Source organism: Lepidochelys kempii, chromosome 9, assembly GCF_965140285.1.
Source record: "Lepidochelys kempii isolate rLepKem1 chromosome 9, rLepKem1.hap1, whole genome shotgun sequence".
NCBI classification, from domain to species: domain Eukaryota; kingdom Metazoa; phylum Chordata; order Testudines; family Cheloniidae; genus Lepidochelys; species Lepidochelys kempii.
This window is the reverse complement of record NC_136388.1, coordinates 54610251-54635457: the sequence shown is the minus strand read 5'-3', so window position 1 is coordinate 54635457 and position 25207 is coordinate 54610251. Positions and strand designations below refer to the sequence as shown.

The 25207-nt window shown below is 42.9% G+C and overlaps 1 protein-coding gene across 5 annotated transcripts in view; it reads right to left on the bottom strand.

The window, feature by feature from the left end:
- Positions 1-25207, bottom strand: part of UBXN7 (UBX domain protein 7) — a 156396-nt gene that overhangs the window by 124184 nt on the left and 7005 nt on the right. For 4 of the 5 annotated variants that reach the window (XR_012160849.1, XM_073360405.2, XM_073360404.2 and 1 more), the window contains exons 4-10: positions 22317-22382; positions 18498-18610; positions 12621-12767; positions 12164-12254; positions 10084-10211; positions 7822-8215; positions 6912-6991 (exon numbers count right to left, since the gene is read on the bottom strand). Coding sequence is in view for 3 of the 5 variants with exons in the window: in XM_073360405.2 (XP_073216506.1) it covers positions 6912-6991; positions 7822-8215; positions 10084-10211; positions 12164-12254; positions 12621-12767; positions 18498-18610; positions 22317-22382 (1019 nt within the window). In the remaining 2 variants the exon portion in view is untranslated. The remainder of the gene's footprint in view (positions 1-6911; positions 6992-7821; positions 8216-10083; positions 10212-12163; positions 12255-12620; positions 12768-18497; positions 18611-22316; positions 22383-25207) is intronic. The other variant, XR_012160850.1, reaches the window with a different exon arrangement.

Below are 25207 nucleotides of genomic sequence, written 5' to 3'. Positions count from 1 at the left end.
CCTGGGCATTTGGCCCGAGCTGTCCTCCGCCAGAACAGAAGGGTGCATGACCACAGTGAAGTCTACGCCATCGAACCTGTTGGTTCCCACTCTGTTCTGGTAGGGATCCCGGGATCTGACATCAGGAATCTGGTCAGGTAATTATTTCTGTGTTTTGTCCGGACTGAGGACTGTCTTGTCTCTGTGTCTATCCGTCCTCCCTGTGGTGTGTTTGAGTCTGGGTGCCGTCTCCATCCGGGGATCGGCTGATCAAAGGGTTCCTGTCCCCATGGTCTGAGTGAGTGAAATCTGCACAATCGCAGCCGCACTGCACCTTGGGTAAAACCCTTGGTGTGAAAGCAAGGGCGATTGAGGCAGTAGCCTGTGGGCTCCTTTTGTGTGTTGCACCGGGCATCGCTCTGACGAACCCGACTTTCCTTCTTGTGTGATTGGTGTGTAAAGTCCTCCTGTATGGGTAACCAGATGTCTAAGTTGGGACAGTTCCCTAAAGGAATGCCGGTTGTTTATGTATTTTAGGAAGAGTCCGGACTCCTGTAAATTTCTGGAGAAATGGTCTAGGCTAAGAGGGTCAGATAGAGTGGCTACTACCACCACTACGCTTCTGTCCCCAGAAGCCTTTACAGCTATTCTGAGGGAAAATGGGCCCTTTTCCCACAGAAATGGTCTATAAGGGACTGCTGCAGGCAGAGAGAGAATCTGATCAAAATTGTTTGACTATTGGGTAATGTAATCAAAATCACTAAAGGATGTAAGGGGTTTCTACTGGAACTTAACTTGGCTGCTCCTGGTTGTGTCTAGTTGTACAAGATGGAAGTGTAATCGGGGTACAGTTGTGTAAAAGAGTAATCACAGTGCAAGGGATGTTAGGCAAAAGAGAATTTTGTGTGCGTGTATAGTGCTAAAATCTGAAGCTGTGTCTCAGCTATTACCTGAGAATAAACTTGTAGCTTGGTACAGCAGAGAAACTATTGCAAACATGGTCTGTTGCACAAGAGGGGAAACTGAGGTACACCACCTCATGAATTTCATAAATGATCAGTGAGTGGGGTAATTCACTAGTCTGACTATAGAACAGCCTAACTATAGAACAAAATAAGTACAGCCTGGAGGTAATTCTGTTTTTCCTGCAATTAGCAAAGAAATTTGTAAAAGAAAGTGGTATTATTATTAAGCAATAATCTGTCCCCACCAAGGGGATGGAAATTGTTTCTTTTGTTTTTAGACTCTACGAGCAAGCTGGCGCCAGCGGAAGAATAACTCAGAATACCATGGATCTATGTTTTGTGTTGTTTCTCTGTGGTGTTTGTCTTGTTGCTAGCATTGTTGTATTTTAATAAACAGAAAACCTCATGACATGGGTGGGGGATGGCTTCAAAAGGCTGACCTCGGGGGCGGGGAAGATGTGTATGGGAATGCAAAAGGCTAACTTAGGAGAATCCCAAAATTCAGTGGCCACTGTTAGGATCTTGGGACAAAGACCGAGTAGACGTCTTAAAAGACAAACTCGGCCAACTTAAAACTAAATTGGCAAAAGGAGAGGTTGATTGTTTCATGCAGTGATGGGAAGAGGCAAATCACAGGTGGACAGAATCAAAACTTGCCTCTCTCAAAGATTCTGGCTTCTATCCCACCAGATGCAACTCATTTTACTGTTGTTGATTTCTGTCCTGGTTCACCCTGACTCCCAGTTCCTGTTTGCCTTTTCTTACACGGGGCAACAGTACACATGGACCACACTGCCCCAGGGGTATACTGAAAGCCCGTCATATTTTTCCCAAGCATTAGCCCAAGACCTTGCTGACCTTGTTTTCCCATCCAGGTCCACATTAGTCCAATATGTAGATGATCTACTCCTCTGTTCCCCTTCGTTGTCTGCCTCTGAAACTGACTCTTTAGTGCTCCTTACTGCCCTAGCAAATAAGGGTCACAAAGTTTCTCACTCTAAACTACAACTTTATCAAGCTTCTGTCACATACCTTGGCTTTCTCCTCTCCCAGGGTTCCTGTGCACTTTCTCCCACCCGCGTCCAAGCTATCCTTAGCTTTCCCCGACCCTGCTCCCCACTCCAGGTCCAGAAGTTTTTAGGCATGGCTGGATTTTGTAGACAATGGACTCCCCAATATGCCTCCCGTGAAAAACCTCTCCAGGAACTCACTCGATTCTCTGTGCCTGACCGCATGCCGTGGCCCCCTGAGGCCAATTCTGCCTTTGTTTCTCTCAAACAGGGTTTGGCTTCTGCCCCTGCCTTAGGGCTTCCTGACTATTCTAAGCCTTTTACCCTTTTCTGCCACTAACAATCTGGGTGTGCACTTGGAGTTCTCACTCAGATGCACAGAGAAAAGAACCACCCAGTGGCTTATTTCTCTGCCACTTTAGACCCTGTTGCCCCAGGCTTACCCCCCTGCCTGCGTGCTGTGGCTACTGCAGCGTGCCTAGTTGAAATGTCTGATTCCCTTGTTCTCCGCTCTCCTCTTACCCTCTTGGTCCCTCACTGACCTCACCCTGCTCCAAGACTCTGCCCCAGAAACCGAGATAGAATCCTGGGTTGCCCAGGGTTGCTCTCTACATCCCGATTCCTTTTGGCACTCGCCTACTGGCACCTTTGTAGCCCTCCTTTCACTCTACCCATCTCTGGCCGCCCTGCTACACGGTGTTTCGCATGTCATAAAGGAGGGGATGGTCTCTGCTGTAACAAAGACAGGATGGTGGGCCCCCCCATTTTAGCTCTTTTGCAGCCCGCCACTGTGCAGCCTGTACCATTTGCCAAAGCCATAATATTGGTAAACCTGTAAAAGTGGCCATGGGGTTCCGGGGCCTGCCTCAAGCACCATTCTTGAACAAATGCTTAAGTGTCAACAATATGAATTTATATTGGTTATGGTATGTTTATTCTCCGGTTGGATTGAAGCCTTTCCTTGTTGCAAGGCTGACTCACTGTCTGTTGTCAAATGTTTGTTAAATCATATTATGCCTGCCAAGGGAATTCCTGCTACTCTGTCCAGTGATCAGGGTACACATTTTACTGGACAATTTGTTCAACACCTGGACTGTATATTGCATATCAAACACCTGTTGCACTGTCCCTACCACCCACAGAGTGCAGGTGCAGTTGAAAGAAAAAATGGTGTACTTAAGAATAAGCTTGCTAAAATTTGTTACTCTACAGGATTAAGCTGGCCAGTAGCCCTTACGGACATGAGATCCACTCCATCCCAAAGGCATAAATTAAGTGCCTTTGAAATTGTTATGGGACACCCTATGCGAGCTATGACTACCATTACTCCCGTTCCAGATTTGAACTTGACTCACAGTGCGCTTCTTCAGTATTGCAAGGGACTAATGCAAGCTGTAAGTCACTTCCATTCACAGGTTCGAGTCGCCTGGCCCACAGAACCCACCTCCGATGCTTGCCACAACCTCGAGCCAGGTGATTGGGTCTACGTACGGCACCATCATCGAAAGCACACCTTGGAGCCCCGGTGGAAGGGTCCTCATCAGGTACTGCTTACTACACAGACGGCTGTTAAACCATCTGGCATTGCAGCGTGGATACATGCTTCACAGTGTAAGAAGGCACCATCCCCAGAGAAACAATCACCACCTCAGGACAACGCAGAGTCAATTTTGGCTCCAGAAGATGACGTAGAGGAACACTCTACAATACCTTACAATCTACGCTCTCGTAAGGGTTGCCAGAAGCAGACGACGAACAAAAAAAAAAAACCCCAAAAAAGCAGTAGCGAGCCTAGTGCCTACTGTCTGGTGGGCATAAAACCGTGACTGCGGTTCCCTCAGTTGAGGTTGTCAGAACCAGAAGAGCCTTGCCTCCAACATGCGCCTCTGCCTGTTCTTCAGCTGCTGGTATCTTACAGCCTGGGGAGACCACGATGACAATTCTTTTATCCAGCAGCAGGTATGGATAGCTCAGACCCTTAATATTTCTAATTGCTGGGTCTGCAGCCACATCCCAGCCCACTCTCAAACTGGTGTTCCTGTCCTGGCTATCCCACTCAAGTCTCCAGACCTCACTGGAGGGCCTTGTCCGTTTAACAAAATATGGAACAGCAATGACACTTGGGAAGCGGTGGGAATAAATGCATCTAAATGGATAAGTGTGGTGGAGGGAAAAGGTCACTGGTGTTGGGTGTGTAATGGGACAGGGCTGGATCTGGGGAAAAGCCATTGCCTTCAGCATATTGTGGCCAATGGTGTATGGGATTATTCAAACAAAACTAAAAAGTGGCGGGCCAGGTATGGAGATATGAATTTTTTTCTCAACCTGGGATCAAACAGAGAAATCACTCATGTTCCCCCTACAGTAACCTTAGTGAAAACAATACAATCTTTCACTGTCATGCAAATCACACCATTCCTCGTAAGGAGAATTACCCTGTACCCTTTGGGGGATACTCCTCCTCCTTTGCAAACACCTATATGACAAACGGGTGCAACCCACTCTTCCTGGCCTTTATAGGCCATCACTGGGTGTGTGGGACCAGAGCTTACACCGTACTACCAGCTAATTGGTCAGGAATCTGTTATCCCGCCCGACTCTTCCCACAATTCCAAGTGCTGGGAACCTTCCCTCAAGAACGCCTCCGCAATTTCAGGCGAAAAAGAAAGGACTTAACAGATGCCCAATGGTATGTAAACAACATAAGCTCCTTAACCTGGGAAGAGGCCATTGGCGGTTCCTTAATACCATTAGGGGGAGTAATACATCATGCAAAAAGGCTCCTAAGGTTACAAGCAGTAGTTGAAATAATGGTAAATGAAACCGGAGAAAGTTTAAGAGCCCTGGCCAAAGAAACAGGGGCAGTCCGACAGATGGCCCTCCAAAACCGTCAGGCATTGGACATAGTGCTGGCGGCAAAAGGAGGGACTTGTGCTCTCATTGGAAAAGACTGCTGTGTGTATATACCAGACAACACCAATGAGGTAATAGATCGTGCTAGCCACTTAGAACAAATCGCATATCTTCCATAAAGAACTTGGCTCTTCGAGGGGAAGTGGCTAAGTAACCTTTTCAATTTCTCTGGCATAGGAAACTGGTTGTTTCAGGGAACCCTAACTCTCCTGTTTGGAATCCTAATAATTTTTGTATGTTTTCAGTTACTTTCCTGTTGTATCCAAAATTGTGTCAGGCATGCTACACAGATAGCTGCCCCAAACCAGAGTGCTAATTTGATGATTTTAAATATCACTGATGAACAAAGAGATAAAGAACGATTGATATGTGGAACCCAGTCATTGTTGGTCATTGCGTAGCTTGACCAAAAGGAGGGATTGTGAAAGTAGAATGAATTATATTGAAATTATAATTCATTAAAGAAATGCTACTTGAGGGGTTTGTTGAAATATAGTTGTCAGGAAGAGAAATATTAAGGAGTGTGAGACAATGGGTCCTCAAACTAATTAATTTAGAGCTCCTACTGAGCTAGGAGATTGGTAAACGTGAGTATGCAAATAAGATATGTATGTATATTTGTCAGTTTCTGCTTTCTTTTGTCTCTTATGTTAAATTGGTTTTGGCTTAGCTGTATAAATAAGTTATCTTGAGCCGCAGAGAGGGGCTCACATCTGGGTGCATTAGCAAAGCGCTTTGCTAATAAACAGAGTGGTCTGACAAATTATGTGAGTCCTGAATCTGACTTTGACAGAAGCCACAAGAGTGATCCTGTGACCCTCCCCAGGAGTATGTTTCAAGAGGCCTAGGGCAGGTGGCAGAGAGGTAAATCACTGTGGGGCAAGAGGCGGGACTGTGGAAGACCCGGCTGGTGGCTTTTACCCTGCGCCGGGCTCAACTGCTAGTCCTGGCTGGGCTGTGGACAATGGGACTTCCTCTTCTCTTGCATAGCATCTGGGGCCAGGTCAGACCCACCCCCAGATTTATCCCACAGCTGAAGGAAGCTCTGCAAACTCCTTCCCCCCCCCCCCCCGCCTTGCTTCCTACACCCATCGCCCCTCAGCTGCAGGAATCCCTGTACAGGGAGCTGCTCCCCCAACCCCCATGCATCCAGTTGCCCTCATATGCAGACCCTCCCACCAAACCTCACCCCCCCACCCAGAAACACTCCCCCAATGAGCCCATTCCCCTGCATCTGGACCACCTAGACAAGCCAGCCATACCTATATCCCCACCCCACCAAGCCCTAGCCAGCTGCATCTGGACCCCCCACTGAGCTCTACCCCCCCCACACACCCCCACCGAGCCCCAACCACCTTCACCTGGACATCCCTGCAGAGTCCCATTACTGTTGCACCCAGAACCCCCCCCCCCACCAACAAGCCCTTGTGCATCCAGATCCCCCTGTACCCAGATCCCCCTCTGAACTGCCCGCACTCAGATTGCCCCCACACAGAACCCTCTCAACCCACACCTGGATCCCCCCACATTAGGCCTCTCCATACTTGGATCCTGCCTTGCTGAGCCTGCCTTCCCAAACCTGGTGAACCTGAAGCAGTGGTGCAGGACCCTAGCGTGTTTCTGGGGCAGGCCCAGTCTTTATGCTGTGTCAGGGTTGGGTGCAGCCGAGTCAGTGACCCGGGGGAGGCTGCACAGTGATCTCCCACCTCTGTGCAGCCAGTGCCCTGTGCTTCCCAATTCCATGCTGGAGCCTCCCCATTTATTTGACAAATAAAATTTGCAGAATTTTAAAATATTGTGTGCATAATATTTTTGGCAAAGAATTTTTAATTTTCTGGAGCAGAATGCCCTCAGGAGTAATGTGGGAAAGATAGTTATATAGCAAGAAAGAAGCCTCATAGCCTGACAGCACAAGCCCCTCCATATGTATACCAACCACTTTCATATTTGGTTAAGTCTAATTTCAAAGTGACATCAGAAAAAAGTATTTTCTAGTTTCAGCTCTCTTCCATTCAAACAAGGATCTCCAATTAGCTTCACTTACCAGAAGTTTAGCTTGTTCGGGCAGTGAAATTTGTTCCCTCTTTCCATCTGGATACCTTAGCATCAGCTGTGCCTTTGGTCCTAGTGTAAAGTAAATTGCTACAGGTTAACAACAGGGCATCTGAATTGAGCTCTTTTGCACTTCACTCTAAGGGAGAAGAGGATTAGTGAGTGGAAATTAACACACAAAAGTCTTAAAGGTGAGCTGCAAAGCTTGGTCCATGAAGATGAACTTCTGTTACATGTATTTTTTAATCAAAATCCCTGTTTTCATTAATTTTTTTTAAGTTAAAACCAGTGACTGATACTGCTCCCCCCCCCCCCATCTCCACAGGGAAACCACAGCAAAGGGAATTTAAGGTGCAGCCCTCTGCTGACTTCATATCCATTTGCATGCCAAACTGATGCCATTCCCCTCTCTTCAGTGCACTCTCTACTTGAACATTGCTGCACTGTCTTGTGGAAAACTGCTGTAGTCCTACTGCCTACCAGCAGAGAAAGCCAGGGTGTGGGTGTGTAGAACTTTTGAGGTCCATCTACACTAGGAAAACATGCACCGATACAGCCACACCAGCGCAGATATGCTGCATAAGTGCAAAATGGATTTACATTTGTGCAGTGTACCTCACTACGCACATCTACATTACACAAATGCCAATTTCTCTAATATAGATGGGCCCTCAGACCAATAGAAACTCAGAATACAGTTCAGTGATTAACAGGTTCTTGGCGTTTGTGACGTCATTTCATGCTGCTGAAAGTAGAGGGACGTATCCAAATGGCAAACTTTAAGGATAAAGACCAAAAAGGTGTTCTTAAAATTAGGATTTAAGCATGCTTGATAATATAAAAAGGCTGTTGCAAAGCTTTTTAAAAAAAATTTAAGTTACGTTTAAAGGGGAAAAGCTCACCATTCAGATCCAATCCCTCCACTGCACTTTCAGGCTTGTCAGCTGATTCCTCCAGTATCCCAGCATCAATACAGGACACTACTCGATGGTTTGATGTTGTTCCAGGATCAGTCCTTGTGGGAGGCTCAGGTGGAGGCCTCCGGCTCTCCTCTTTCCTACACCCCAAGTCCTTGTGTGGAGACTTCCTAGACTTGGCAGGATTCTCGGACTCATCATCATCATCGGAGCCACAAACAGAAATAAATTCCTCACTTCCAGAGAAAAGCTCAGATTCAGACTCCTCATCTGATCGGCTGTCCTGTTTGACCTGGGAGGAATCAAAATGTGTCTCCTGCAGGGAGGCCCTGATGGCAGCTTCCATCTGGCTATCCTCACTAGCATCAATGAGGCTCTCCTGTTTGATGTAGCCATAACACAGAAACGAAAAAAAAAACCCAAAAACAACAAATAAGCAAAATATTTTAACAGGAATTAGAGGACTTTAACAAAGGGTTCTCAGGTGACATCTGATAGGTGTGTAATGATTAAATGGTGTGGCAGCCAGCTGTTCTACAATTTTAAAGCCTGCATTTCTCCTTTTTGAGGAATACGTAAATTCTCCACAATTGACATCTCCCCCTCCCCCACTCCTCTATATTCTCTGAAGCAATGCTGATCATGGAGTACTGTCTATTCCAATCATTCCCAAACCTTCATAATATGGTGGATCACCTGCACTCTTCCAACTGTCCAGTCTTGATTTCCATATTGCAGCTACAGTATTTGTCTGCATGGAAAAGTACTAAAAGGTCTATAATAAAGAGGCAAGTTGTAATAAGCTCCCTTTAATGTGGTGGTCCCAAACTTTTCATGTAACACCCTCCCTTATCTCTGCTGCCTCCCACCTCCCAGGAGGGACAGTTGGGAGCCATGGCCAGGGCTCCTGGTAGAGGGGAAGGTGCGGAGGTAAGGGGGCTGAGGATGGGGCCAGAGCTGCAGCTGGGCCAGCAGTCAGTGGCGGGTGGCCTGGGGAGGGTCTGCAGTTGGGTGCAGGGGGCAGAGAGGGTGGGTAGTGCCCCCTCCCACGAACATTCCTCTGAACCCCCTTAAGGGGCTGTGCCCCAGCGTGGGGACCACTCTTTTAATGTGATCTGTGCAGCTGCTGGATGAACCTCTCCTTCTCTCAGGGCACAGGAGTTGACAGTTCTAATCCCAAGTTTTCTTTAGTTGCCAACCTAGTCTTTCCAGGTCACTCAGTAGTTTGGTTCTATCCTCTGCTTGCAACCCCTTCAATCTGTTTTTTGCAAATTTCATCACGGCTTCGTTTATACTGAAGAATCACTCAAAAGACACAAACAAAACTACTGCACAAGTTACAGCAAGGTGCTTGGGTTTTAGTTTAGTTGCTCACAAAAAACTCTGGAAACTGTAAGAATCCAGGTCTGGGATACAATTAGCAGGAAAAACAATTGTGTAAAGAGTGACAGAAGCATCATCATTTTGAAAGAGGCAATTCTATTGAGATTAAGTAACCTAAACAGGAAATTATGCATTCTACACTTTTCATGGATTAACTCCAGTACTGAAATTTGTATTAGCTCACTGAAAGTCATTCTGCACGACATTAAAATCACAATGAGTATTTTTAAAAAGTTTCCTTTTAGGATTATTGTATTCTAGAAAACTGTACAAGTGAACCAGGTGGTGGGAGAACAAGCACTAGTGCCAAGTACCTGTACTTTCCTCTCACCTTTATTTTCAGTCCCTCCTTCCAAGACACCAATCCTACCACTTAGTCTTATTTTATTTGGAGGTGTGGGGTTGTGAGGTTATGGATACCACAGATGGTTGAAAACCCAACTACAGAGAAGAACAAACATTTTCCCCACCCCCATACTATCTATCAAATAAACAACATTTAAATTATAGTGCACCCATTCTAATATTTAGACCTCAGAATTCACATCCACCAAACCTCTCATTTCTACCTAGCAATTTTAACAACAAAGTGCCGTAGTGAAAACTCACATTACTATGGCTATTACATTTGTAACAAATACTATAGATTATGTAGCATCGAATAAAACAAAACTACTGATCAAAAAGGAGAGAAAGTACTTTCTCTGATGCATTATCTGCATGTTTTGTGTTTTTACTCACTTGCTAGTTCACACAAGTCTATTTGTATTTCCCATGCAGAGGGGTGAGAGGTTCTACTGGACCAGTCACAATGTGCTGAGTTTTCCTCTTTCCCTCCCCCTACCCACAAGGCCTTATACTTACAGAGCGGGAACATTTTTGGGGAGGGCTGGTAGAATGTCCATCCAGTTGCCCATGCTCACCCAGGAAACCAGTCACTTGGTCCAAGAAAGAAGTTACATCCAGTTGGTGCCACTCCACTAATTTCTGGCCTATGAAAAACATAGGAACATTGGACTGCATTTCACTGAGGGGGACCCTCAAGAGATTTTTGCTTAGCCATAAGGAGCATAAAACAAATTTATCTTAAAGCACATAATGCTTATTAGTTTTTATAAAGGTCCAATTTTGGTCTGCAAAACTGATGAGGTGGTGAGGAGGCAAGGGTGGATTTATGGAGGACCCTACATTATTTTTATACTAAAGGTCAGCAGTTTCCTTTTCTCCAAAGCTTTCACACCTTCTAAAGAGCCTCATTCTTGGCCCTACCAAGCTAGAAGTATGAGCCGGCCTCCATTTAAAGTGCTGATCACAACAGAAGTAATAGCTTCTTTCCTGTATGCAAGAATGTATGCATACCACACATAATGAATGGAATGTTAAAATTCAAGTTTTGAGAAAATAAATTCACAGCTAAGATTTCTTCAGTGTGCATAACTCAATCTTTTGCCTAGATGGATCTGACATCCCAATCTGCGAGCTCTCTTTCCATAAATGTAACTCACTACAATATACGTTTATTTGTTTTCTACCTTAAAAAAAATGGGGAAGATTACAAGGCTGGAGAAGCAAACAAAACTAAGGCCTAATTCTATACAACAGAAGGTTAAATGGAAAAATCCTAATACAACTGCAAGGTCTTTCTTAAGCTTGCAATGAAAACGCCGGTGAAGGGAAGGGAGTAGATATCAGAACCTGGTTTTCCTGTAGCCACATACTAAGTGACTAGTTCTAAACAGAATAGCAAGGTTTGGAATTCTCAAAGGGCTGCGGCCCACCGGGAATAAAGACTCCTAAGTAAACTGCAATTCAGTCCCTTTGGAAGGAGCACTAGAGAGAAGTTACTCTTATAACCTTAGTTATATGTATAACCTTCGTACATAAAAGTCAAGAGCATTATCTGAGCCTGAGTTTCGGTAATGCAGATTCTTTTATTGTTATCAAGCGGTAAGAAATCTCAGGTCAGCATTCATTACAGAAACCAATAATTCAGTATGAAGAAATTGAGGACCAGTAATGGTTTGGAGGGAAGGGAAGAGAATCAGAAAATTCCTTGGGGACCTTAAAAAGCCAAAAAACCAGTAGATTAATTTTGTCTAGCATTCCAAAAAAAAAAAAAAAAGGTCAAAGCCAAAAGCAAACAAACAAAATATTGCACTGATATTTGAAAATTAAGATGTGACTAAAATAATAATTTCTGAGCCTCCTGGTAGTGACTAACATGCTACTATGACATTAACTTTTGATTTGCAGTGTTGTTGTAGCAGTGTTGGTCCGAGGATATTAGAAAGACAAGGTGGGTGAGAGTATTTTTTATTGGACCAACTTCTGTTGGTGAAATTGGCAAGCTTTTGAGCAATACAGAGCTCTTCTTCAGGTCAGTTTGAAGACTAAGACCCTAAAAGTAAGTAACTGACTTCAGATTTGCATCACTCAAGCAGAGAGAAATGAAAATAGTAAACAAGGAGCACCACTAATGAGTGAACAGATTTTTAAAATTATTTCACTTTTAACAGCCTACGGTGTTTTTAATACCACAAGTAAAGAAATATTTGTTTATAACATGGTTTAAATTAGCCCTTTAAAGGGCACTTCAAAGCCAGTTCATGATTTGGCCATGAAGTGTCATCAATTTTGTTTTCCAAATGGATAGATAAAGTTAGCAACCTAAACTGAAATCAAGTGTCACTACGCAAAATTTGTGCAGAACTTGAATTTTTATTCATTTAGTTCTTTTGTTAGATTTTTAGTCCACATAATCTTTAACAGCTTCAGTACCTCTCAGAGAATGCTGCTGTTTGTGTACAGACCTTTAGACTGTTACAATGTAATTTACATGTTTTAACCCATATTAACTAGCACTGCCAAAAACAAGCAGAACTAAATATTCCAGATTACAATCAGCAGTCTGTCTGAAGATCATATATATTGTCCTTTCTCTTACCTGTCCTCGGGTCCAGAATGGAGACATAAGGGAAATCTGCCAGTTTATAAAACTGTATGTATCTCTGTCCTTCCTCACTGTCATGGTATACCTACAGACCACCACATTTGAAAAAAGTTAATGCCTCAAAACTGAACAAAACGTGTCTTTATTTTACCATATACTCTACAGTTTGTAAGTACACAATTCCCATTAACTCTTCCAAACATTAGTATGTGGATTTTATTAGCGTAGAAAGGTCATAGACCCAAAAAGGCTAGTTTTGAACACATGGCTTTTAAAACTGTTTTAATATACACTCATTTCGGTAATCTGAGATTAAATCCACAGTTCCATTTTTCTTGGCAGTTCTTAGAGAGCACTGGGTTTTGTTTTGTTTATAAGTTACAAGAGGATTGATTTTGTTGTCTCACTCCCATCAACTCCTATCTTCAACGTATCTCTATTAGCCTCTCACCTGCCAAAAAATGAAATGCTCCCGGATAATGTTCTTCACAGCCTCGTTGCTCCAGACGTCACGGTTAAGACACTGGCATGCAAAGTCCTGCACATTCTGGATGTTAATCATGAGCCATTTATTCTGCATCTGACCACACTCTTTGGCCTTCAAGCAGACAGAAATAATACATTATTTAAAAACAAAAGGCTAGACAGAAACAATGTCAGCAACGATGGGTTGATTTGTGCACCAGGCTTCACCAAAACCCCTTTACAGTAGAAAGGATGATCAGGACTAGCAAAAGTCATCCTCAAAACACCTGACAAACAAAAGGCAGGGCTAGAAGACCTGCTTAACTGCAGTTCAAGTTGGCTAAATGTATTAAAAAAAAAATAAAATAAAAAAATCACACTTTGGTTAACTGAGATCAACAAGCTAAGCCCAGAAGGATAGGGAAAGGAAGCAACTTGAGAAGCAAAAGACTGAAAATGGAAAAAAATCTGAATTAACCATTTGTTCAGAGAAAACAGAGTGAAGTGAGTCACATCTGATAGCAGAGGAAAGACCTGGTTACTCAAAAGGAAAGCCTGTGGACCCTTTTTCTGTGTAAATAGGCTAAAGCTACTGACTGGGGACTTGTATTTATACAACAGCCCCCTTTTTCCACTCTTCATTTTTTCTAGATTTTATGTTGTTAAACTTAATTTTGGTGTGACTGCCAAATCAGGAGTCATTTTCTGATGCTCATTCAGACTGCAAGTGGAGGGAGGGTGAGGGGGGAAAGAGATGGGAGGGTTTGAAGTCGCAGGAAGAGATCTTACTGGTTTGAGTCACAAAGCTGGCATTGTCTGATTGGTTGGTTGCAAGTTAATGGTAGGAGTTTGATCAAGAATGTAATTCTGATCGCTGAATTGTCAAACCTGTTGAAAAAAAGAGGGCTTTATCAAAAGCAGGAATGCTCATATCTCCAGGATAGATTGGAAATAGTGATGAACTTTCCTTAAAAAAAAAAAAAAGATTTACTTACATGAGTTTGCACTAACTGCATTACTCACAAGGGGGGAAAACAGCAAATTCAAAGGTTTAGGGTATTTCACCAGATTTTACTGTTTTCTTCAGAACCTAAGCTTTAACTTTTAGAATGAAGTTTCTTGTCTTGTCTACCCACTCATGTCAATGAATTGTAAATTTAAAACCTCAGTATTACCATTCCAATGCTAATACCTCATTTAACTGGTAATTCAGTTAGGGCCTGTATATGTTAAGGAAAGCTGGTTCAAGTTTACTTACTGTACACAGGACCTCACATTAAACACCTAGGTAATAAGATTTCTGCCTGGCCAGATGCCAGACCAATTGTGGCCTGATTTTCCATTCACTTTAAAGGACATCATACAGAAATTAGGTGCAGGTAGGATATGCCAGTACTCTTGCATATTCACATAACGAGCACTTCAGTACTTATCTTTAAAGTGCTTCTCATTCATTAGTTAATCCTCACAACACTCCTTGGGCACCTATTTAACAGAAGGCGAATCTAAGTAAGTGGCCTGATTTTTCAATATGCTCACCGGCTCCAAAGGAGACAAGCCTTTTATTTAAGAACCGAAATACAGATTTGGATGTCTAATTTTTGGAATTATGACTTGCCCAAGGCTCAGGGGAAAATCCATATCAGAATGTATATTTAGACCCAAGAGTCCTGGTCCCAGTCCTGTGCTCTGACACCCAACGCTGCTGGATTACAGGGACAATGACTAAGAGGTCTATTCTGTCTGCAGTTTCTCTCCTACTCATTACATATAGCTAAATTACTATTAAAAAAAAGACTCAAAGTGTTTTTCTAATTTTCTAATTCTAATTTTTCTACTTGTGTGTGTATTTGCCAGCGTTTTGTGTAATCAATTTCACTCCCCTCCCACCCAAATATAGTCACTTTCCTCTTTAAAGTTTGTGAACAAGAAAAACCCATACTATGTATTTACAAAAACAAGTCTACAGAGATTGATTGGGAGGGCGGGGGGTTGGAGGGGCAGGGGAGAGAAAAGGGAGGGAGAGGGGGAGTTCTTCAGGGCAGGTGTAATGCCAGAATTACTTTAAACTCATTTTTAAAACTGATCAGATTTTATACTGTGTCCTTTCAAGTAGTAAGACTCTTGCAATTACCTTTATTTATAATAAAAATTGAGTTTACAGCATTAGACAAGCACTGGACTCCCAGAAATGACTTGCAGTACCTGAATTTTCTACAAAACTTGGACCTAGTTCAATAGCAGTCACTATTTACTTTAATAATGTGATGAATATTTCTGAATGACTCCTTTTTTATTACTGAACTAACTGGAACTAGTATCAAGTTTATTTATTTATTGGAACCCTATTGTGCCAAGTGCTATACAAATACAGACTGTCTGTTTCAAAGAGTTTGCAGTTTAGACACAAAAGGGAAAGGAAAGAGGCACAGACTTGTCCAAGGTCACAACAGGTCAGTGGTAGAGCCAGAAATAGAATCCCCAGTCCCCTGATCCCTGCCTGGTGCCCCATCTACTGGACCATACTGCCTGTCCAATGTATGATAGAATGTGACCAAGAAGAAAAGTTGCACATTTAAAAAGACAGCATCTTCTCAGAGTTCTCTTGTTTGTATGTGGTAGAGTGAAACAGGAGGAGTCTGAACTGGTTGATCCAAACAGCTGGTCATATTTGGTGTTCCATTTATACCAAGCAGCCCTATAGCTCTGTATTTGTTGTTATTAGAAACAGAAATTCATAAGTATTTTACTAATTAAGTTACACAAATACAAATTCACTGACTCATGGGATTGAACAAGATTAAAGGACAGCCTAATTTGGCCATCAGAACCTTTATTATATGTGAGGATAAACAAACCCAAACTTGACTTAGAGCAAGACTGATAGTTGGAAGACATCTTTTTAACCTGAAAAACTAACAGTATTTGATATGGACACAAAGACAACATTGAGCTCTACAACATAATTTTTATTAGGCTTTTCAAAGAAGCGACACACTTTTAAGGTTCAAATAAACGTTTTACTCATTAAAAGTTCAGAACCAGATGCCACATGGCTAGTTGCTTACACACATCTAAGAATGCACTGAATCCTGACCACCAGATTCCTAGCTATGCCAGCTTCATGTGTATCATGAGCAGATACTGCTAATTACACCTACAATGCTTGTGGGCGTAGAAACATACAAAAGGCCTGTGACATACAAAAGCGTTCTTTTGGGAGTAGGATGAAACCAAGTGTTCACTTATGATCCTCTCAAGAGCTATTCAGCAAGAACTCAACGCTCCTTTTAACCATGACTAAACCTTCCTCTTATTAGTCCCAACCCCTTGATCTGTCCCTGAATCGCCTCCCAATTCCCATCTTCACACTCTACATGCATATTTCCCTCGCCTTCAAGTACTCTACAGTAACTCCCATCATGAAGTGCCTCATTTCACCTCTCCTCTATTTCATTACCCTAATTGGATCCATGTACAATGACAATATTTAGTGTCGCAGTGGTTTTAATTGTTTGTTCCATGCAGAAGTCTACATTAAGGAAAAAGATTAGTTGCAAGGCTGAATATGGCAGTCAGGAAATGCTCCCGCTATTACTTTAAAAGGTCTGCAACAATGGTTCTCATCCTTTCTAGACTACTGTACCCCTTTTCAGGAGTCTGATTTGTCTTGCATACCTCAAGTTTCACCTCACTTAAAAACAACTTCCTTATAAAAGCAGATAAAAATACAAAAAAGTGTCACAGCACACTATTACTGAAAAATTGTTTCCAATCTCATTTTTATATAATTATAAAATAAACCTATTGGAATATTATACTTACATTTCAGTGTATAGTATACAGAGCAGTATAAACAAGTCATTGTATGAAATTTTAGTTTGCACTGACTTCACTAGTGCTTTTTATGTAGGCTGTAGTAAAACTAAGCAAAAATCTAGATGAGTTGATGTACCCCCTGGAAGACCTCTGCGTACCCCCAGAGGTATGCATACCACTGGTTGAGCACCATTGGTCTACAGGACTAAATCAGGTCTCTTACACAATCCTTGCCTCAACCTATGTACACCCTCACAATACAGCCAAGTAAACCACATGCAGATAGCAATAAACTCTACGTAAAGTGTACTGATCACATGAAAAATGGGTCATAACTTGATCAAAGACACATCAATACTCACTGGAACATTCAAAGGCATTTTTTCCTCAACAAAAGCTACTTTCAATGCCAAAATTGAATTTTCTATCCATAACAGTTTAAACCAGAGGTGGGGGAATGGCTGGTGCAAAAAGTTGCAATTTTTTAAATTGTATTTTTTTTTAATAGTTGGAAAAGCTTTTTTCCCTCCCTCTCTCTACATGTATTTAAAAAATGAGAACTGGTCATGAGAGAAAACCTCAAAAAACATTAAGAAGTGCGTAAGTTAACTTAAGTTGCAGATGAAAACTGGAAAATTTCAGCCCAAAGAGATGAGCTACAAAAATCTGAATGATTGAAAATAAGGGATTGAATAGAAATGCTCACACAACCTTAACTAGAGTGGACACTGCCACTCCTGCTATCTTTTGTGTAAATGTCACAATAAGCTATGGCCCCGCCCCAGAGGAATTTAGCATCTAAATATTTATTTAAATAAGATAATACCAAGATCTGAGGGCGTAAGCAGTACGAAACATTTGTTCTTAGATATTTCTGGAGGCAAAAACTTTAGCTTATGACCATTAGAACTGTTATATTAGATTTACTCGATTTCATAAATGTATCATGTAGTCAGGTACATGGAGGGGGGTTAGCTAGAAGTGAGTTTTGAGGAAGGTCTAGAAAACTGTGTGGTTATCAGGTATACAAAAGGAAGGAGGCTTTCCCAGGCTTAGGAGTAACATAAAAGAGCGAAGATGACAAAGAACATGGAAGCGAGGATAGTGGTAAACTGATGGACAGGAGAGTGACTTGGGGATGGGGGAAAAAATAAGTTCCTCTAGGAGCCCTAGTCATGGATCAGCTGTACAAACAGAACAAAAAAGATGGTGCCTGCCCCAATAAGCTTACCATCTAGTCTTTGCCACATTACAATTGAGTTGTTGGGACACCAGGGTGAGATGCCAGATGCAGTCACACTTGTAAAACTGAACAAAGAGGCAGAGGTCACAAGTGAGTGGAGGTGTAGACTTGGAAGCAGTTAGATACCTGTCCTTGTGCTACCTCATCCCCTCTCAAGGGTTCAGTGAACCCAGGGAGAAGAGAAGAGCACAGAGGAACACTGGTGATGAAATATTGATCTGTGAGACAGGAGAACCAGGCAATTACAATGCTCTGGAATTCCTCAGAGAGGGAAGAGCGAGGACAATATTGATTATGATGATACTTGATCTGTGGAATACTATTTCCGTCACCACCATGCTTCTGCGCAGAAAGATCATGATTCTGCACAGACATCTGGTACCCAGAGCACCTATAAAGAAAACCTTTAGCCACAGCATCTTTCCTGAATTTAAACAACTAGGATTCTTCCATCCTGGTCAGCTTCACTCATGCACTGAAATCTTTCACCAGTGGCATCTGCGCAACTTCACATTTAAAAAAAAAGAAAAAAGAAAAGAGTGTGGGCCAGGGAAAAGAACAGTGGATAACAAGCCCACCCTTTTCAGAAATCAGTTACTACTTGCTAAGATCAGTCCTATACAACTCATAAAATTACTACCACATGCAAGTGCTAGCTGCCAATATTTAGAAGCAGACTATTTTCTTGTAATTTATTGTATGATCATGTTATAAATCAATTTGGACATGCATGCTGATGTAGGGCTTACAAGCTATGCCCAATTAATACATAGGTAGTCTTACTGAAAGACAGAAACCTACCGTTTCAAAGCTGCCTTTGTGCATCAGATCGATGGGAGGCCTGAAGAGGTCTGCAAGGGTAGTGAGTTTCTTATCTATTGCACCTCCATTCCGCAGCTCCTGCTCCTGTCGAACTATACAGCCCCGGGAGGAACAGGAGTTGAATTAGACAAAATATTCAAAACAGTGCATTACAGTGCCTTCATCCCCATTCCCTGGATACAAATTCACCTGGTTGAAATAATTTTAAAAGGTTACAAAGTCCACAGGCCAAGTTTTTTTTTTAAGACAGGATCCTAAAGTGAGGATTCTAAATACATAACAAGGCAACTAAGTGCTCTGATTTTCTGAAGTGCTGAACACTCAACTCTCATTGATTTAAATATATTTTGATTTGTAAAATGTACACATTAGTGGGATCTGCTTGTGAAAAATCAGGCAACTTATTCTGGTTCCCAGATATGGATTTAGTAGTCTAACTTTAGGCTCCTGTTTTTCAAACATTGACCTACATCCAAAAATATTTCTGGTTTGATCTTTCACCGGTTCCCTCACCTTCACAAACATCAAAGGACCCCTTTGACAGAATCAGATATTTCTTCACATAAATAGAATATTCTTTGAAACTCACATTTATCGTAGAGCCAAGCTCTACGATACAACCGCATTTGCTCCAACTACTCAGACAGAGACAAACACCTACAAGATCTCTATCAAGCATTCTTACAACTACAATACCCACCTGCTGAAGTGAAGAAACAGATTGACAGAGCCAGAAGGGTACCCAGAAGTTACCTACTACAGGACAGGCCCAACAAAGAAAATAACAGAACGACACTAGCCGTCACCTTCAGCCCCCAACTAAAACCTCTCCAATGCATCATCAAGGATCTACAACCTATCCTGAAGGACGACTCATCACTCTCACAGATCTTGGGAGACAGGCCAGTCCTTGCTTACAGACAGCCCCCCAGCCTGAAGCAAATAGTCACCAGCAACCACTCACCACACAACAGAACAACTAACCCAGGAACCTATCCTTGCAACAAAGCCCTTTGCCTAAGCCCTAGGGCCTAATCACATCAGCCACCCTATCAGAAGCTCGTTCAACTGCACATCTACCAATGTGATATATGCCATCATGTGCCAGTAATGCCCCTCTGCCATGTACATTGGCCAAACTGGACAGTCTCTACATAAAAGAATAAATGGACACAAATCAGATGGCAAGAATTATAACATTCAAAAACCAGTCGGAGAACACTTCAATCTCTCTGGTCACTCGACTACAGACCTAAAAGTGGCAATTCTTCAACAAAAAAACTTCAAAAACAGACTCCAACAAGAGACTGCTGAATTGGAATTAATCTGCAAACAGGATACAATTAACTTAGGCTTGAATAAAGACTGGGAGTGGATGGGTCAATTACACAAAGTAAAACTATTTCCCCATGTTTATTCCTCCCCTGCCCCTGCTGTTCCTCAGATGTTCTTGTCAACTGCTGGAAATGGCCCACCTTGATTATCACTACAAAAGGTTTCTCCCCACCCTCCACCCCCACCTTCCTGCTGGTAATAGCTCACCTTACCTGATCACTCATTACAGTGTGTATGGTAACACCCATTGTTTCATGTTCTCTGTGTATATAAATCTCCCCACTGTATTTTCCACTGAATGCATCCGATGAAGTGAGCTGTAGCTCATGAAAGCTTATGCTCAAATAAATTGGTTAGTCTCTAAGGTGCCACAAGTCCTCCTTTTTTTTTTTTTTTTTTGGCAGATACAGACTAACACGGCTGCTACTCTGAAACTTGACATTTAACATTAAATCCTTTCACTGATAGACTTAGTTACTGCAACCTCTTATAGGTCAGAGGTTCTCAAACTCTTTCTATAGTCTACACCACACTTTGAAAAACAGTGTCCTCTGGATACCACCTCTCCCATTCATGACCATGGAGGCCACCTTGCATGCCCATCTGTGATCACATGAAATCTTTGGGGGAATTACAGCAATTGCTTACCTAAAAAAGCAAATTCACAAAGTATTTTATGCAGTTTAGCAGCTGGAAATGGGGAGCCAGAACCATGTGGTCAGCCAACTCTCCACTAGACACAAGCAAGTGGACAGTGGACCAGAGTATAGAAGCCTCCTGTACCTGTAAATATCACTATTTTGCCGCCTCTGGAAACATGTCTGCAAACATTAAAGGCCAGATTAGTGTCAGACTTTAACTATTACGTTTCCAGCTTTCATTTAGGTGAAAAAAGCTTTTGGTGTATTTATGTATTTTTATTGAATTTTATTAAGTTAGAGGAGAGAGAATGTGTAACTGGATCATATATCCTTCTTCAAGAGCTACTGTTGACATGGTGGAATGCTTCCAGATTCAAAGACATTTAGTATAGGGATATGAAAGAATTAAACATTGCCTGCAATATTAATCACTTTTAGTAACACACATCATAGTAACAGACAAAAGGTTGTGTTCCATCTAACTGACCCATGTTGGTGATCATGGAGCTGTAGAGTCCACTTTTTATGCACCAGCATGGGCCATTCCACTTTGGATTATTGTAAGGATGTGTCAAAAAACATTTTGGAACATCTTCCTTTGTGGAAACAGAGTAATTAGAGTAATGGAACCCTAAATTCCACTGTGTTGTTTAATCTACCACTTCCCAGTACATTACTAAACTTTAACATAGACTCCTCAGTTTGTATATCTTTTGTTCAAATAACATGAAGCACACTGTCTGAGACTATGTGTTGGAGTCAAAAAATGTGGTTATGCAGTAGGGTATAGGTTATTAACAGAGAAGCCAATGACACTACCTTTAAATACATTATTATTAAAGAGTCTGACTGGGACCCTTTGAAAAATGCCAGTAGAAGATTGTCAGCTTTTTGTTCAGTGTTCGTATAGTGCCTTGCACAAAGGGGTCCTGGTCCATGACTAGGGCTCTTAGGCACTACAGTAATGCAAATGATTAACAACAATAAAAGTTATTAAGGCTGCATTTGTCACAGCTGCCAAAGGAGTCATTTTTTGAAATTTTATTATTTAGAAGAGTCTCTCTATTACTTTTGTCATTTGGAGATTTTGCACATGGGTGGGTGGATGTAATGGTAAATGGCTAAACAAATTCATGGAGAACTTCGTGTGCTGCCAAGTAAAACCCAGGACTAATCTGAAGACTAATAAGAGTGCGGGCAGAGCAACAGTGGCCACACAAAAGACCAGATTAGTGAATGAGAGCTTTAATTCCCCTAGGATTCTTGAGCTCTTTCCCCACCGTTCCACCCCCCACCACCAAAGGAAAAAAATGCTTTTGAAGAATTAGATTGGGTTATCAAAGTCCATTCTGGTATGGCAAGTACTTTACTCATATGTCCAGTACTGCCACAGAGCACACACAGATTTTTTTGTTTTATAAGATTGGAGGTATGTATCAGGGTCACAACAAGGTCCACTAGTATCTGCCAAGATTCATATTTCCATGACTTGGAATCTTCATCATAATCACCCCACAACTATTTAAGATTGCATGATTATAAAAGCAGTCCTCACTATGACACTAGTATCCGTGGGGAGACAGCTGTAGTTAATAAATAGACATACCTTTAATTATAAAAGTAGTAATGGCACCACTACAATTAAAGATTAATAAAGTAGTTTTAGAATAGAATATTGCCTACTTCACTGGAAATTCCAATCTCATTTAAAATTAAAAATTGTTTGATGACTGCAGCCAATGATCATGGCCAATAGCAGATAACTCTGTTCATTCCACACCACAAACTAGAAACCCTACCATAATGAACTACAGATACTTACTGGTTTCTGTTTGAAAATCCCGAAAACCATCAAATATTGAACGGGCAGGTCTGCGTCGTTTAGGAGCTTTAAAAAATAAAAAAAGATCTCTCATATGTAATTTCAAAGCTAGATTGTCAAAGAATTACTTTTGAATGATGGCTTACCACAAATTTGTGATGCAAAAGACTGAAGACCCAAAGCATTAATAAGGAGGAAGGTCACTGGGGCAGGGTAGGGGGTAACCAGAACAACAGACACAAGTATCACCATATTTTACTTTAGGATATCCCCCACAAGAGCAAGTCTTTCCTCAAAGCAAATCCAGGTTGCTGATGAAAGCAAGTAAAATGCTGGGCCTCCCATTTCTGATATGCTTGTACATACCCATGCTGATTGCTTTTCTGCCATGCTGCCCAATGTAGTATTTAATGAAATAATTCTTACCACACTGAACCCAAAACATAAAATAGGGACCCTCTTTAGAAAATAACTATGTGTCCTGTAGGAGTAATAATGGAAAACCCTCTAGGAAGGCAGCTACTCCCAGGGTTCTCCAATTTAGTTCTGTCAGGCCTCTCACCCACATCATCTTCTTGGCTGTTGGGTGGGGTGGGCAATACCTGGATTCAAAAGGAGGAATCTTGCTATTACCCTATCCCCAAGCAAACCCCTCTCAAGGAGCTCTATGCAGTTGCCTCTGGGCACAAAAGGAGGGGCAGAGATACTGGTCCAATTCTCTGTCTGGGCAATTCACTCACACGGACCTCTGTAATACCAGGATAAAGGGTTGGGCTGAAGTCACCTGGCATTACTATCTATAGCTGCTGCTCCAAAGTACTCCTGATGGGGCCATAAGACAAGACACCATAGAGCGATTTATTTCAAATTTTTGTCTGCCTAGGAATGGTCATTTTTAACAATTAAGACAGTATTTTCCAAGTAATTCAGTTACAGGAGATGTTCAAACACTCAAAGTAAATGGAAAGAGGCCACCATACAAATTAAACTTAAAGCCTGTTTTTAAAAAATCCATTTGCAGGGAGACTGGTTGAACTAATGGGCATTGCCTACTCCTGAGGGAATTCTGCACCAAAAAATTAAAATTCTGCATAATTCTGCATATTTTATTTGTCAGTAAACAAACATATATACATGAAGGTTCCAGCATGGCAGTGGGGAGCACACAGGCCACTGGCAGCATGGAGGTGTGAGATCACCCTGCAGCCCTCCCCCACCCCAGGACAAGAACTCGGCAGTGAGGCTGCACCTGACTCTGACATAGCATGAAGGCCAGGCCTGTCCCAGAACGGTGTACCAAGACAGTAAGCAAGAGGGACAGAGTCTCGCACACCCAGCTCTAGCCCCCAAACTAGGTGTGGGGCAAGCAGGCTCAGCCCAGCAGGATCCAAGAATGGAGATGCTTAGTGTGGGGGGATCCAGATGTTCGGTGAGAGGGTTCTGTGTGGAGCAATTTGAATGCTCAGGAGCTCATTGAGGGGGTTCCAGGTGTGGGGGAAGAGGTCCTGGTGAAGGTAACTGGGGCGCAGGGGGGTCTGGATGTGGGGGGAATGGAGGCGGGGGGGGGGCAGGTGCTCGGGGTGGGTGGCTTGATGAGGTGGAGGTCCAGGCGCAGCTGGCTGGGGCTCAGTGGAGTGGAGGTCTAGGTGCGAGGGCTTCTTGGGGTGGTCCAGGTGTAAGGGAGGTGGGGCTCAAGTGCAGGGGGCCTCAGTGACGGTTGGTCTGAGTGCAGGGGGAGGTCTTGGTGAGGGTCCAGAGGGCTCTGGATGAAGGGGGGAAAGGCATGGTGGGGGGGGGAGTCAGGTGTGGAGAGTGGTCTGGGTGCAGGAGTGGGGACTGGATACAGGGGGGAAGGGCTTGGTGGAGGTCTGGATGCACAAGGGGTTGGGCAGAGGGGGGACAAGCAGTTCCTCATACAGTGACCCCTCCCCCTGTGGGCTGAGGAGCAATGGGGACAGGAAGCGGGGAGGCCTGGGGAAGTGCAGAGCTCCTTAGAGCCTGGGAGGTTTCTGGGGGTGGGTCTGATCTGGACCAGGCCACTCTGGGTAAGGAAAGAGAAGGTCCCATTGTCCTCCCCCGCCCCCCCAGCCAGGACTAGCAGCTAAGACCGGCGCAGGGTAGGAGCCACTGGCTGGGATGTCTCCTCCACAGTGATTTACCTCTCTGCCGGCTGCTCCGGGCGCCCGAAACGATGTGCCCGCACCGCTGGGGAGGGGTGCATGACCGCTCTTGTGGCTTCCCTTTGCTTCCCCGTCATTTTCTGCGGGGAAGCAAAGAAATCTGCGGGGGACATGAATTCTGCACACACGCAGTAGCGCACAATTCCCCCAGGAGTAATTTCCATCTCTAATAACTATGAAAAAAGGCATCATATTTTTGACCCCAAGTGATCTGCTTTGTACATTATAATCACAAATTTTCAGACTTGGGTGCTTCAATGTGAACTTTGGAGTTAAATACTAAGCACCCATAAATCTCACACAAATCAACAGGTGCTACAAGTGCTCAGCATTTGTGAAAATCAGCTGTCTGTAGTTAGGTATTTATGTGTGGCTTTAGGAACCTGAGATTAGGCACGCAAGTCTGAAAACATAGTCCTATATTTGTGTGTTTCTTTGGGATGTAATTTAATAGTTGGCTATGGATTGCGGTTATCTTCTGTTTCAGACAATTATTTAAGTATCCCATTCTCAAGAGAGTTCCATGCAAAAAACAACCAGACAACATTCAAATTCAAATATCCTTATACCTAGACGGAGTTCTGTAGGGCAAAGACTGTCCTTTCTTACATATCTGTACAATATCTAGCACAATGGGACCCTGAACCTTTATTGGGGTTCCCAGGGATCATCATAAATATCCATCTCTTCTCAGAAGATCAATATTTTAAC